General features: G+C 42.0%; 1 protein-coding gene across 4 annotated transcripts in view; it reads left to right on the top strand.

Moving 5' to 3' along the window:
* Positions 1–16033, top strand: part of DPH6 (diphthamine biosynthesis 6) — a 228915-nt gene that overhangs the window by 164902 nt on the left and 47980 nt on the right. For 3 of the 4 annotated variants that reach the window (XM_079954618.1, XM_079954617.1, XM_079954616.1), the window contains one exon: positions 14333–14738. The exons of the other annotated variant lie outside the window; for it this stretch is intronic. In XM_079954618.1, the coding sequence (XP_079810744.1) occupies positions 14333–14738 (406 nt within the window). The remainder of the gene's footprint in view (positions 1–14332; positions 14739–16033) is intronic. 4 annotated transcript variants of the gene reach the window in all.

The raw sequence follows: 16033 nt of genomic DNA, 5'->3' as shown, positions 1-16033 counted from the left end.
AACAGTGATTATTTGGGATGGTGGCATTGGAAGTGCATTCCACTATATCTGTAAAGCCTGGATAAGTTGGAAGTTATTTCCTACCTCCCTTTATCCCCATCCCTATGTCACCTACCAGCTGAACTGCTGTTTCTCCTGGCCTCAGAGAATGTATACATTGGCGGCGGCTGCAGCAGCAGCAGCAAGCAAAGGAAGGGATGAGACAGGAAGGAGCCAAGCAGGGAGGGAAATGGGTGTAGAAAATCAAGATGGGGGAGCCTAGAGTGAGGATTGGAACATAGTAGAACCAGGAATTGGGCAGGTGGTGAATGGGCGGGATGGCTAGGGAGTGGGAACCAAAGAGTAAGAGGAAATGGGAAAGAGGCTAGGCCCATCTCTTCACCTAAAACTACAAGAACCTCCTGGAGACAATGTGGATCTCTTAGACTTTGCATTGCATCCACTCAATCACTGTATCCTTGGAAGAATCACAGAACAGCAGCAGAAAAATTAATCACGTTGCTCTCCTTTTTAGAAAATCTCTTGTGGTTATATTAATGTAGCTGGTCATGCTATTGAGGGGAAACCAATTAGTTTGAAAGATATTGCTATAAGCTTCTATGAGGTCCCGTATAAATCCAGTTGAAAAGTTATAGATATAATTAGCTAGTATCTTCTGCCATATCAGGATTGCGGCATTTATTTTGCATTGAAATGTTGTGAATGTTCATTGACTCTAGCATTTAAAAAGCAAGATTCCTGTACAAAACATCCAGTAAGGGTGAGACTTTCATCTTGTGTCTTACAAATTTCATTTCCCAAGGGCCAGGATTAAAAAAAACCCACGCTTTTGTATTCTTGTGAGGTAATTATAACGTAAATATTTAACACAGGTCACACTTAGATAGAACTCTAAATGTCTTTGGAATTGCTGTGCCTTTTGAAACTGGTCCACAAAGGAACATAAAAAGATTGTAATGCTTTTAAAAAAGCAAACAGATAAGAATAATCAGGGGAAATAGGTCAGTGAAATATGCTATACATTTTGAGAAACCTGCATAGATTGCAGCATTTATAATTGAACATAGTCACTGAAAGAACGATGAAATGGTGAACAATGAAGGACATGGCTTAAATGGCTTTAACTATAGCCTTTAAAAAAATGTATAAAAATGCATGAGATTAATAAATGAGAGACAGAAGAGAGTGTTTGACGGGAACAAGGTGAGGATTGATTCGAACTCCCCTTTCACATTTGTGTCATCTTTATTTCAGTATTATTTTTATTGTAAGAACCTTTTAATTGTACCCTGCTTTCCTAAAGTAGACTAAGGGTAAGCCAGATAAATAAACAAAACAATAACAAAACTCATGATTACCAGGATGAATAAATACTGTATTGTATCCTGAAGGCAGCATGGGTGGGTGGAACTCTGAGCAATAGTACTAAAGGGGGAGGGTATACCTGTGGCAAGGTCCTGCTTTCCAGAGTGGCGCTGTTATGCATGCCCATGGCAGGTGGGTGGGAGCATGGAGAGAGGGAGCATAGCAAGGAAGTTTCTTGCTAAGCCAAGAAAAAGGATTTATGGGAAGGACTCAGGCTGCAGGGAAATGTTTAAGCCCTGCCCCAGTGGTAACATACGAGCCCTCAGGCCTCACCAATTCAGGACCAACCCATTCCGAATCTCACATGTTCATGCAGGTCTGCCAGTTTCTAGTACAGAAAACAAGCTCAGTGATGCTCTGTTCATATGGAAGTGCTGGAAATAGGTACCTCCAGCATGGTGTCATCTGTAAAATGTCATAGCAGGAAAATCTCTTGCCTCCAGGACATCTTTCAGCAAGAGGGTCCCATACCCTATTTAGATAGTGAATATTTCCATGATACCTGCTAAAATGGAGACAGTTATATTTACTCTAGCAAGGGGAAGCAAGGCGTTCTATTCCCCTCACCACATACTCTCTGTCTCTCCCCCCAAACTGGCACTCATTGGCTACTGAGCATGCCCAGTCCTCACTGGTGTGTTTTGAGAAATCCTCCCTTAAGTTTGCAGTTTTGCAGTCATAAGAGTTCTAGTGAAAATACTGATACTGAGAATCTGCCCAGATCTGTAAGAACATGTCTGTATAATGTTTGCTATGGAATAGAGAAGATGTGTCCAGGCCATGGGAGAACAGTTCAAGGTGATTCCCCCCCCCCCCGAGACAGTTCCACAGCCTTGCCTACCCATGAGCTCAGTATGTTCTGTTCCTTTATTTATAGTGCTCAGTGTCCGCTTACCTTATTAATTCACTCATTTTGAATTATATCTGTGTCAATTTTACCTGCCACTCTGAAATGCCAGGGACCCTGACTAAAAACGCTTCTGTTTGGAAGTCAGCCACATTGAGTTCCAAGGAGCTTACTGCCAAATAATTGGGCTTTGGAAATGTGAGATACAAAAGTAGTATATCTGGTCCTTTTTGTTTTGCTCTCATTCAGGCCTGGATACTTACAGTGACTTGAATGTGAACTACTGCCATTTTAATGCTGCTTTAAACTTTCACACAGCACACAGTGCCAGCCACTGACCCAGCAACATGTATGCCAGCTCAGCAGTGAATAATCACTTTAACTGCTCTGTGTTTTTCTTCTTCATCCATGAAGCAGAATAAATGCTTTTGGCTTGTATAATGCATTCTTATAGCACTCTGTCAGATCTCTTGTTTGTGATTTGGGGTTTTCATAACCCCCACTCACCACTCACTCTTGTGTGTGTGGGTCTGTCTGGAAAAAAAATAAGAGAATATATATATCTGCCTTACAGTCCAATCCTATAACAGATCTACTCAAATGGAAGTCCTATTGAGCTCAGCTGGGCTTTCTCTCTGATAAGTAAGTCTAGAACTGCAGATTTTGCTTTGTATAGATCTACAGTGTTGACCTGCAAAAATTAGCATAGTACTCATAATTGGTTATTTATAACAACAAGCCTTTAGTTTTCAGTATAAAGTCTAACAGGTATTTTTTGTTGTTGTTAAAAAAAAGTTGTCCAGTTAAGTACTAATAGACGAGTAACATAGCACTGACATATGTTGAGTTTAGCATTGCAATAGGTTAATCATCGGTCAATGGAACCTCAGTTTACACTAACTGCAGTTGAGCAATTAAAATGTTGGCTTCCAGTGTCTAGAGATTGACATGGGAAACTGCTGCCTATTAGCTCTTTCGGCCTATTAGCTCTTTCGGCAGCCTTTGCTACCATGGGTGTTTGTCACAACCAATGGACCTGGCAAGCTTTCTTGGCACTCCTTTTGAGGGCTTGCATTCCTTCCTGGCAGGAAGCTGGTGATAGTGAGAGGTTGTGGTTAATTACCCAAGGACCTTCCCTCTGGGCCAACCATTTATAGTTGCTGCTTGGTCCAAAGTTTTTAAGAGCAAATTTGTAGCTGATTGTCCACACCTTCCGCCACATGTCACTGTTATTAGAGAGTGGGTGTGGGATTTTCCTTTGCACGCTAATTGTCTCTTGCTGCCCCATCTCTCCTCTGAACTGAGCTGGCAGACTGACAGCTCACACAAGTTAAAAGTGGTGTCATGCAGCAGGTGGCTCCCCACTCACGTCCACCATGGTGGTGGTACTAAGACTGGGCCGTCCCCTATTGTCAACGTTTAAGCTGCTCCTGCAACTTCATATTTGGACTATTGCTATACTAGTTACCATATTTTTCCATGTATAAGGCGCACCCTATTTGGGGGGACTCAGTATTAAGAAAATGGGGGGGGGGGGTTGCACAGAATTGTTGATCTTTGAGGGGGATTTCCCAGAGTTGTTAAGCTTTTTTTGGGGGGGTGTCAAAAATCACTCACACAAGGGCCAACGCTTACACTCGCACGCATACCCGAATAAACCTATTGTCAGCCTGCTTGACGCAAGCAGCCGCCGATCGCAGTGCCGATTGCCGCAACAGCGCAGCAACACACTATCGACACCAGCCCTTGCCGCAGCAAACAATCACCCACCCTAGCACCGCTACAAATCTCCTGCTCACGGCTGCACCCAGTCTCCCCTCCCACCAATGCACCCAACTTTTTAACATACTTTTTCGGTTAAAAAAAATCATCTTATACACAGAAAAAATGGTATATGAATAATTGTTGCGCTTGTCATAGAATATCTGTTAGTTTTTGAGAAAATATTGAATAGCCGAGAGTGTGACAATGACCTCTCCCCACCCCCGCCCCATGAATTCAGGCATGAGAAGCTGCCTTATGCTGAATCAGACCACTGGTTCATCTAGCTCAGCATTGTCTGCCTTGAGTAGTAGAGGCATTCAAGGATTTCAGATGGGATCTCTCCCAGCCCTACTTGAAGATCCTGGGGATTGACCCTGGCGCTTCCTGAATGCAACTCAAGTGCTCTGCCCATGCACTATGACCCTCTCCTATTGGCCTTCTAAATCATTGCTTTTCTCTTATTTCAAATGGCCAGCATTTCCTCTCAGGCATAATACTGTGACTATGTTGGACTAAACCGCTGTCTCTTTCTCTGCCATCCTAAGGGCTACTAAAAGAAAAGAAAAAGAAATATTAAATTCCTGCACCATATTGCCTGGAGTAACTTCTGGAGTAACACAATGCCGCATGTTAGCTAAAGGTTAACCAAATTTCCCTCCATGTGGGGTAGGAAAAACCCATAGCCTTTTTTTAAGGAAGGTTTTGGTTTACCATACTAAAGGAAGGGACCAAGTATTTTTTCCCTCACTAGTTTTAAACTTAGAAAGAAGGGGGGAAAGTATTGCATAGCACCTGGAGCAGGTATAAGGCATGTCTCTGCTGCAAATGATCAGAAGTAGGCAGCGGAATTGATTGGTTCAGCACTAGTATTAGCATATGGTAATTACGTTCTGGGTTTCTATAGGAAGCCTAAGATTGCAGTAAAGATTTTTTTGTAGCCATTCAACTCTCAACTTTTGGATGAATTTCACTCTTTGAAGGCTAAGTATACTTTCAAAGACATTTTACAGATATCTAAAAAAAATCCACTCTGGATTGAAATAAAGCATTTCAATGAAATATATCCATTAAATATTGTGTGAAGTTGGCTCTTTTTATCATTTGAACGTACCTTTGCATCTGCTTTTTATTATTTAGACCTTTTCTGGCCTTAAACCTCCCCTTAACTCAGTTTAGCAGTCTCCCTCCAAGAGAGTGTATTTTTGACACCACACAGAATAAAACTTGGAGACTGATAGTCTGTGATCAGATTCCATGCGACAGACGTGATCTGCTTCTACTTTATATTGCTATCAATTTATGGCTTTGTTCCTTAAATAGTTATGCTTCTTCCACATTGTAACAGATATATTGAATTATGTATGTTTGAGAGGTATTTCAAGGAATCTTAACTTTAATCATTATTCTTATCTTGTCTTAGGAACCCATAGTTTGGCAAGAAAAATAGCCTTTCAATATGGCAATTATTTTCTTATCAATTTCATATTTTCATATCCTTGTGTTTCACTGGCATACAGTACTTGACTTTACATTTTAGCTCTGCAGGAAATATTTTAAACATTATTATTACAAAGGGAGAAATCAAAAATCAAAGTGAATTCTCAGTACAATGCTGTGGTGCAGGAAGGTGCAATTGCTGTTAACAGCAGCCTGCATTATACTCTAGAACTAACTCACAGCTTGACAGAAAGTCCCTGCTGGGGAAGAAATGTAGGGGAACTGGCAAGAGTTTTACCACATTTGCTTCCTGCTGCTAATAAGCTTTAACCTGTTTCATTTTTATTATGCTTACTGTTTAGATATTTTGCTTCCAAAATTATTTCTGTAGCACTGAGAATACTTTAAAAGGATTGTGGCACGAAGGACCATTTTAATATTTAAGACTGTCAGCAAGGGAGATTATAGGCCGTAATGAGTAAGGTGGCTGCCTTCTGCTTATTGTGATTTCAAAGTTCAAGCACTGAACTCAAAAGATTAAGGATAGCGAGTGGCTAATACATACAGTTTGATGTACATTTTACTGCTCTGGAAACAGTATATTTATTGGTGTTCTTTCTACTAGTCTGATATATTTGCAGATTTTTAATTTTTTCTGTATGCAATATGTATGTATGCATTTAATTATATAAGTAAGTTTCCTGTTAGCTCTGTTGGTTAGAGCTTAGTGCTAATAAAACCAAAGTTGCAGATGTGATCCTTGTATGGGCCAGCTGCATATTCATGCATTACCGGGGTTGGACTAGATGATCCTGCACCAGCCCTGGCACCACTACCATAACGTAAGTTATGGACCCTCGTACCTACGTGACCGCCTCTCCCGGTATGCCCCGTGGAGGACCTTAAGGTCCATAAATAGCAACACCCTAGAGGTCCCAGGCCCCAAGGAAGTCAGATTAGCCTCAACCAGAGCCGGGACCTTTTCAACACCGGCTCCGACCTGGTGGAACTCTGTCTCATGAGACCAGGGCCTTGCAGGATCTGATTTCTTTCCGCAGGGCCTGGCCTTCGGCTTGGAATCAACTTGATCCCCTTCCCCTCTTTCCTTTTTCCTTTCTCCTTCTGTGATGGAACTCCTATTTGGGGACTTCCCTGGCTTTTTTCTGGCCCATGTAGGACCAGTCTGGATAGTTGGCCTTGGTGAAGATTTGACGTTTTCATCCCCAAAAAGGTTTTGATATAAGTTTCTACTGAAATGAGGTTGCATTTTAATGTATTTTAATCTTGTTTTTAAGTTGTATTTTAATCAATTGTTTTTATACCTGGTGTTAGCCGCCCTGAGCCCGGTCTTGGCTGGGGAGGACAGGGTATAAATAAAATTTATTATTATTATTATTATTATTATTATTATTATTATTATTATTACCATAACGTAAGTGAACAGCCCAGTACCTTTAGGCCCCACCCTGTGCCCTCCAGGTGTTTTGGACTACAACTTCCATCGGCCCCAGCCTCTATTACAGTCAAACCTCGGTTGTCGAACGTAATCCATTCCAGAAGCCCGTTCGGCTTCTGAAAGGTTCGACAACCGAGGCGCAGCTTCTGATTGGTTGCAAGAGCCTCTTGCACTAAAGTGGAAGCTGCATCAGGCTTCCGAAAAACTTTCGAAAACCGGAACATTTACTTCCAGGTTTTCGGAGTTCAGGAGCCAAAACGTTCAGAAACGGAGCCATTTGACAACCAAGGTTTGACTGTACTCAGAAATGGCCACTGCATAGCAGCAGTAATTTCCTGGTAGCAAGTTGTTTGTGTATGATGGCAATGCAAATCCAGGATTTCCCCCCAATGTTTGTGCATTGAAAAAGTTTACAATAGTATTCAGTACATATGAGGAGATGCTCATCTATTAAAAATGCTTGCTTCATAGAGTTAACTGCCACTGGAAGCAATTTGAGGAAACTTAATAAGGCTGCCATTTTTTCTACGCTACCCGTCCGGAAACTTTCTTGGCAGCTAAAAGGCCAGAATTTACATTTGCTTACAATTATTTGATTGTTAAATAATTAGTCCCATTACTTTTTTTTTCTTTTCTTTTTTTGCACAGATTACCTGTCTGCTACTTTTGCTGTCCAAGGAAATGGAGATTCTTTGTCATTTGGTCTATTCTAAATTAAAGAAAATGAATACTGAATTGCTAGTTCTATAAAGAACGTGATGGGATCATGAAAGTGAAAGATAATGCTACCTTAAGGAGTTGCAGTTTTTCAAAAAAAAATCTTCAGTGGCAGTTTTGATTATGATAGTGACAGGATTAATGAGCCTATAAATTATACATTTGAAAGTTTCCTCACAGTGTCTGCATAACAAGAGTGCACCGGTTTAAGCTTCAGAACAAAGTATCCTTACCAACAATAGGTTTGTCACTTGCAAAGTAGAGATTCCACTAGGAAAACTGCAGAGGAAAAAGTCAAAGTCTTTTAGAAAAGAGAAAGAGAACTCGGCTTATTCACAGCTATATCAATGGACCATATAAATCCCTTGAGTGTTTCGGTTATTCCAGTGGATGAATCTGCCTGGTAGTCACATCTGCAAGCTTGTCTTGTAAGCATCCCAAAAGTACATTACCCTACAATTTCTGCAAATTATCTGCAATATATAGAATAACCGTTTGTGCCATTTGAAAACTGTTCCCAAGTTCAGTTGTTTTTGAAAGCAAGTGTCACACTTTCCAAATGAAAAGGCAACTAAGTTTAAAACTCGCAATCCTGCCCTGACCTTTCAGAGCACTGCATTCGGTTTTTATTAGTTCCATTGATCACCTGATTAGAGGTTTCTTCTGTGTACAGCAGTCTATCTGAATAGCAGAAGCTGTAGGATTGGGCACTTAAATTGCTTAGTGTTTTAGAAATAAAATCCATGAGATTGAAGCCGCCAGGTGTTTTTCTCATTCGGTCTGTTATATAAATTTGAGAGCAGATTTTCTATAATCTATCTTATTATGTAGGTAGTTATGCTGTTGTTTCCCATTTTCAAATAAGAAATACTGATTGCAAAGAGATAAACATTTCCTTGGGTCCTTAAGGAGCAGGTATTACATGAAACTGCTTGCGTTCATTTTTGCAAGCTGCCAGATTTTGTTTCCATAAGGTTTCTTCCTCTTTAAAAAAATGACATGGCTAAGTGTTATACATTGAGGTTGTTTGCTGAAACAAGGCTATTGTATATCCGTGAGTAAAATTCTATGGTTGAGTTTAGCTGGTGGTGCAATTTGGACGTTTTCTTTTAAATAATTGAACATATTATCTAACATTTGCTGTGGAATTTCAAAGGATGAGACTACCATTATGCACAAGAGGAACAAGGACTGAAGAGCCATATAGCTAGAAAGCAGGAGGAAGGAGGCGGGGGATAATGGTTGGCTAAAAGCAGGGTTTGTCATGGGAACAGTCTTCCTGCACTGATTGTGTCATCCTAGCAAATAAGCGACTACGAAAAAGAATCCAAGCTAGCATTTCACTGCTCTTCGCACTACTGTTACTTGAACTCAAGTCTACAGAAAGACTAAGCAGTTGAAAAATATAGCATAAACCTGTAAACTGGGGGAGGCTGGGTGATTCTTATCAGTGCTAGGTTCTTGGCTCTGTTGCTGGTTTCCAAAATGGAAACATTCATAATCTGTAAATTAATACAAATAGGTTGTGGCTTATTCAAGGAAAGGACACAGGCGAATAGCACAGTGTTTTATTGAGAGCAGAGTTTTATTGATTGTGAGCAGCAGCTGCGGAACGAAGTCCCCAGCTTGCAGAGATCAATTGCACTCAGTTACAATTTGGAAAATAGGTACTAAGCGATCAGTTGGTGGAAGTGCTGATAGTGGTACAAGAAGCTGCAGTGGTAGAACATGCAAGTTCTAATAAGATGAGGCACAATAGTGTCCCAGTTACTTCTCGGGTAATTTTTAGGATCTTCATGTAAAACGATGGTCATTAATGACAGGATGGTCATAAGTTCCAAGTGGGTACAGTGGTACCTCGTGTTACAGATGCTTCAGGTTACAGACTCCGCTAACCCAGAAGTAGTATCTCGGGTTAAGAACTTTGCTTCAGGATGAGAACAGAAATTACACGGCGGCGGCAGCAGGAGGCCCCATTAGCTAAAGTGGTACCACAGGATAAGAACAGTTTCAGGTTAAGAACGGCGCTCCAGAATGAATTAAGTTCTTAACCCAAGGTACCACTGTATTCAGAAAAAAAAGGAATTGCTTACTTAATACCAACCTGAATCTAATTTTGTAGGGTTGTTTATAAATCTGCCAGAGCACTGTTCGTGTGGTTGCCAACTGTAGATAATCAACCAAGGAGGCAGGATTTCTATTGTCTTGCTCCTGGCTACCAGGCAGTGATCCAAAGGTTTAAAAGAGTTTGTGCATATACATGTAAATTCTGTCCAGATCTTTGGATGAACCCATGGAGGTCAGCAGCAGTGATGGTGTGTGTGATCCCACTCTTCCTCTCCAGGTGTTGATTAAGAACAGGAATTTTATAGGCCATATGAAACCACTTGCTCGCATATCTCAAATTCAGACTCATTCCGAGTCTCAGAATCATAGAATCTTAAGAGTTGGAAGGAACCCAAGGGTCATCCAATCCAACCCCCTGCAATGCAGTGGAGTCTTAAAATAATGTTGAACTATATACTTTTTAATCTAAATTATATCATGCCTGTTCCCAGTTTACTGAAGTCTATTCATATGTCGCCCTTTAGTCTAATGCTTGCAGAACCAGAAATGTTTTAAAACACCTGTGAAGATAATGCACAACTCAGGCTTTCACAGACCTCCAGGGAAAGGTTCTTTCGATTAACACTACCTGTGATCTTTTAAAGAAGCAGCCCAAGTTCATATACTGGATATCAGGTGCATAGCCAGTGCCTTTTTTTGGTATTATTATCGTGACTGCTCTTGGTGGGTTGTAGCAATTCTGAATGAGATTCTTTTATTTATTTCTTGCAGATGAGTTCGTTCTTTCAATTGTATTGTGAAAACTTCAATAGAAGAAGAAAAAAGATACATATGAGCTAGTTAAGGAAGAAGCTTTATGCGTTGAGGCCCAAGGAAGCAGCTTGGATTGTGCCAAGCAGGCAAATTATTATTATTATTATTATTATTATTATTATTATTATTATTCATTTATACCCCACCCATCTGGCTGGGTTTCCCCAGCCACTCTGGGCAGCTTCCAACCGAATATTAAAAACAATACAGCATCAGACATTAAAAACTTCCCTAAACAGGGCCGCCTTCAGTTGACTTTTAAAAGTAAAATAGTTGTTTATTGCCTTGACATCTGCTGGGAGGGAGTTCCACAGGGCAGGCGCCACTACCGAGAAGGCCCTCTGCCTGGTTCCCTGTAACCTCACTTCTCGCAGTGAGGGAACCTCTAGAAAACTATAGAAAGTAATGAGATCAGCCAACCACATTGTACATCAGACATGGCATCTGAATAGTGTTTCATGTAGTCGAGAATGAATACCGAATTTTTCACCCTATAGGACGCACTTTTTCCCCTCCAAAAATGAAGGGGAAATGTGTGTGCTTCCTATGGGGCGAATGCAGGCTTTCGCTGAAGCCTGGAGAGCGAGAGGGGTCGGTGCGCACTGACCCCTCTCGCTCTCCAGGCTTCAGGAAGCTAGCCACAAGCCTTGCAAGCCCGGCGGGAGTTCCCGCAGGCTCGTAAGGCTTGCGGGCAGCAGCCTGCAGCCCACAAGCTCAGGGGACAGCGGGGAGGCGCAGCGCCGCCATCCCGCTGTTCCCCGACCTGGTTTGGATTCCCCAACCTGGTTTTTTGGGGTAAATAAAGGAATTTTTTCCCCTTTATTTCCCCCCCCCCCCCAAAAAAAACTAGGTGCGTCCTATGGGCCGGTGCGCCCTATGGGACGAAAAATACGGTACATAATCTCCTACGTGCCAGAGGATGATAATTCATGTTTTGGTCCCAATCAGAAACCGAATCAGAACATGAATCCATATAGCTCAGTCTACTCTGACTGGCAGCAGCTAAGGTCTTGAGATGGAGTCCTTCCCAGCCCTCCTTCAGATGGTTTAAGTAGAGATGCTGGGGTAGAAACTTCTATTGTGCTCTACCACTGAGCTCTGGCATGTCTCCCTAAGGGTTGTAACCTTCTCAACAGGTGAAGCTGGTAAAAGGCATTCCTGATCAGTGATGCAACCTTAATGCAGGTGTACTTGAGAACATTTCTGGCCATTGGAATCCAATCAGGCCAAGTCAGCTATCATTTTCTCAGCCTTAGCTGTACTTGCCTTTTTAAGTCCAGAGACCACTGGATCAGGGTGAGAATGGCAGGAGGTGGTGTGGTCACTGTACCCATGCACATCACAATTGCAATCTCTGAACAATGTATTCAGTGTCATTACATTTGCACTGAAGAAAAAGGGGCAGGATTCAAATTCTGCAAAACGCACAGGCAATATCATGAGAACATGAGCACCCATCCCTGTCCTTTCAAGAGCATCATTATGTACATCTGTCAGGCTTGTTACTCATGCCACCAACATTGGTAGCACTTGCAGCATTTCTTGAGTTACATAATTCTAAGGCATGGCTTGGATAATTTCTGTGTTGAGAGAGACTGAGATACTCAGTAATAAAATAATCTAACAGGATATAATTGGAAACGGTTTCTCAAACATTTCTCTGTTCTGCAAAACTAGCCTCTCTGTTTTTAAAAACAAGTTGGAGGCCATTTGACTAAGAGTTTCTGCAGCACTGGTGGGGGCGAATTAAATTACTGGAAGCTCCATCACACAAATTCATACTTTAAAGGTTGAGGCCTCCGTAAAATGTGCGCTTACATGAATATGTGGGCGCATGGTGCACGGTCTTTCACTTGCAATGATGATCATTTGTTTGAGTTTGAAATTGTACTTTTGCCTTGGCCTAATTCCTGTGTATTTCTTTCCATATTCTAAATGGCAGTTGAAGGCAAGCAGAAATACAAAGTAATTGATTTAACAACCTAAGACAAGTACAAGAAAGTCGGAAAGTTTTGTCTCAATGCTTGACTTGACCCGAGACAGCTTTTTAAGACTTATTTTCTAAACAGTACCTCAGCACCTTGGGCCAACCAAGTGGCCTTTAAGCCTGAATGAGCATGACTTTTTTTCTGTACCATAAAGCTCCAGTATTCATCTTTTCAAACTGTTCTGCAGTACTGAAAGCAGAATTATATTGACAAGGTTAGAATTCATCTCCTGGAGGGAGAATTCTGTGCTACTGTTAAGTGCTAATATAACATTTATGTGTTGGTACCTTAATAACAGCCCCAGCTTACCTAATGAAACTACTGAAAGCAAACAGTACTACTACTCAGCGAGATTTTATTATGACTGAAGTGACTGCAATTTGAGGCAAATTATCCCTATTTTTGTTCCCATATCAAACACAGACATGCTAAAGAAATTGCTACAAGTTTTGGTGTGGAATTAGACTTCACTATCGTTAATCTAGATGTAAGTGCATTTTTCATGTAAACAGCTCACGAGGGTCAAGCAGCAGAGACTTTGCTGTGGAGGAAAAATGCTTGTCAATAACTTTGTGAGTGAATTTTGAAATAAAGTGTCTGCAACCTGTCATTATTCCTTCCTCTCGAAGTCAAGAGTGAGTGGATGAAAATTGAGCATGTGAATTGAAAGCAGAGTGAGTGTTATGGCCTTATCGACCCCAGGTAAAATTACTGTTTTAACTTGTAATTATTTTTCCATTCAGGGCTCAGACAATGGGCCGTATTTACTATTCTGAACTGCAATGTAAGCAAATTGGTATATCAAAAAGTTGCTACCAATACATGGACAGGCAAAAGGAAGCCTCAGTTTTTAACGTTGCTTAGCATGTGGTTTCTTTCAAGAAATGCAAAAGAAAGTAAAAGGTAGGAATATTAAAGTTTTTAAAAAAATTGAAGAAGAACAAGATATATGTGTAAATAAATTCCATCTACCCCTAACAGACAGGGCAGCCTCTCATCACTGTGGCAACAGAGGCTGCAAGGCCTTTCTGCTCCTTTGGCTTACAAGAAACTTAGATCCCCAGCAACCCAACACTCACCCCCCCCCCACCATAGCCCCTGTGGCTTCCTGCAGTGCATCTCAACATGTGGCCAGCAGGTTGGATGAGTTACGGGCATTATGTGAATGGGTTTGTTCCTGTACTCTCAAATCAGGGACCAGCACACAGTCCATCATTATTACTCAAGGTTTCAGTGAGTTCTCCAGGCATGTTGGCAGGGGATTCATCAGCCTTGGAGCCTGCTCTGTCTGGGGATGGAGCTCAGATATCTTAGAACTGGGCAAGTTGCCAAGCACTTTCTCTGTGGGGGCGGGGGGAGCATTTAAAAAATAATAAAAAATCTAGAGCTTTTAAATACTCAGAGTAGTCTTGTCAGATGGCAAGGGTGGCTGCTCACAAGTAACCAGGCAGGACTCCGACCTGTCTTTTACAGGTTTTATTTAGGTGCAAACTATTTACAGTATAGAACCCCAAAGTTCATGTCTGACTCAATCGCTAGCAGAATCCGGGAGTGCCTGTTTCCTGGACCTCCTCCAGCATAAAAGCCTCGTTACGCCCAGCCTTTTCCTTCCATCTTTGTGCTTTAGTCTTCTGCGCAGGGTGGGCGACAGAGGGGGCATGCTTCCCTCCAGGCTGGCTTTGCCAGAAGTGGTGCTGAGGCTCCCACCAGCATCCTCTGGTCCTTTCACTTCTTTCCCACTGGAGGTGGGGTTTTCCTCATCACCAGACGAGGAACTGCTTGGCGAGATTTTCGGAGGCTCCCTGTAACACAACTGCCCCTCTGTTTCCCACCCCTGTTCTGATGGCAGTTCCCTGACAAGTCTCTTTTAATTTCTAGGCAGAAGATGAAGACATGAATAACGATGTGCCTGCCGCATATGGAGAACTGGCTGTGATAGTGGTACCTTCCCTTCCCAGAGCTGCCTCTATTGAATGGCATGTCATTGCAGCAGTAGATGAGCAACAGCAAAGGCAGAAGGTTGTGCTACTGAGGTCACTTGAGAACTTCCAAATTGAATGTGAAGCTGTGCAGTCCTGTGCATCTTGTAGCACAGCTATTTCCATGTCCTTAAACCTGACTTCACCATCAACATCTACAATCAGCTTAGACAGTGTCCTGCATGACGTGGTGGAAATGTTTAAGCAAGCAGTAGAGAAGCTGTCAGGAGATGGTGACACAACTCCTTTGGGTTTTAGAACTTTCTACCGAAAGAATATCGTTGACATGGAGGCACTAGAAGCAGGTAAGTTTCTGACTTGTCTACATACATATTTGTAAGGTAAAAGTAAAGGGACCCCTGACCATTAGGTCCAGTCATGGCCGACTCTGGGGTTGCGGCACTCATCTCACTTTATTGGCCGAGGGAGCCGGCGTACAGCTTTCAGGTCATGTGGCCAGCATGACTAAGCCGCTTATGGCGAAGCAGAGCAGCGCATCGAAACGCCATTTACCTTCCTGCTGGAGTGGTACCTATTTATCTACTTGAAGTTTGACGTGCTTTCGAACTGCTAGGTTGGCAGGAGCAGGGACCGAGCAACGGGAGCTCATCCCATTGCGGGGATTCGAACCACCGACCTTCTGATCGGCAAGTCCTAGGCTCTGTGGTTTAAACCACAGCCCCACCTGTGTCCCTTTACATATTTGTAGTCGCCTCAAAAAAATACCAATTTCCAGAGTGGTAGCCCTGTTTGCCTGTTGCAACAAAAATAGCAAACAGGCTTGTGGCATCTTGAAAACCTAATCAATTTAGTCTCTCTGACCAATTTAACCAAAGCTTTCATGGGCTAAAGCCTGTTCTGTCAGATGCACAGAGAGAAATCTGTATGTGTACTGAATGGCAATTAGATGAAAAAGTACAGTAATACAATAACTGAATAACTAGAACTTAAATGCATAGTAAATAGGCCTAGCAATGCTTTACAGCAGCAGCTTGGTAGTAATTTACTCGGCGCATCAGAGATGAATGTGTAAACAATACCTGTAGCTTGTGGTGAACCAATAACGGGCCAGTACCCACACAAAAAAATACTTTTCGACAAATCTGACACCAGAAGCTTATTCACCATAAATCTTGTTGCCTGTGGCTTGCTCATACTTCTGACCTTTTCTCATGGAATATTGAAATGTGAACGATCCATCAGATCAGGTCATCATTTGTGCCAGAGCATAATGGCTTAGCTCCAGAAACAGGCTTAGCCAAACTTCCCATTTAAAGTGGGCTTTTGGAAATGTGTATTTAGAGTCTCTCAAATGCTTGGTATATAATCACAGATTTATTTTGGATTTTGGCTAAAATACAATGTGTAGAAAAGAAAGAAATCGGACCCATTTTGTGGTTTTAGACTTTTGATGATAGTACAGAAATCTTGCTCATTAAATTGGAAGAAGCTGCCCAAGGACTTCAGTGATGATGCCACCCTAAGACTGTCCCCTAAACAGCCTTGGCCCAATATAACTGAAGGAGCATCTCCACCCCCATCATTCTGCCCAGACACTGAAGTCCAGCGCCGAGGGCCTTCTGGCGGTTCCCTCACTACG

The sequence above is a fragment of the Podarcis cretensis genome (genome assembly GCF_951804945.1).
Source record: "Podarcis cretensis genome assembly, chromosome: 1".
NCBI lineage: Eukaryota > Metazoa > Chordata > Lepidosauria > Squamata > Lacertidae > Podarcis > Podarcis cretensis.
The sequence above is the reverse complement of the archived record's forward strand: the minus strand, read 5'-3'. Positions and strand labels throughout refer to the sequence as shown.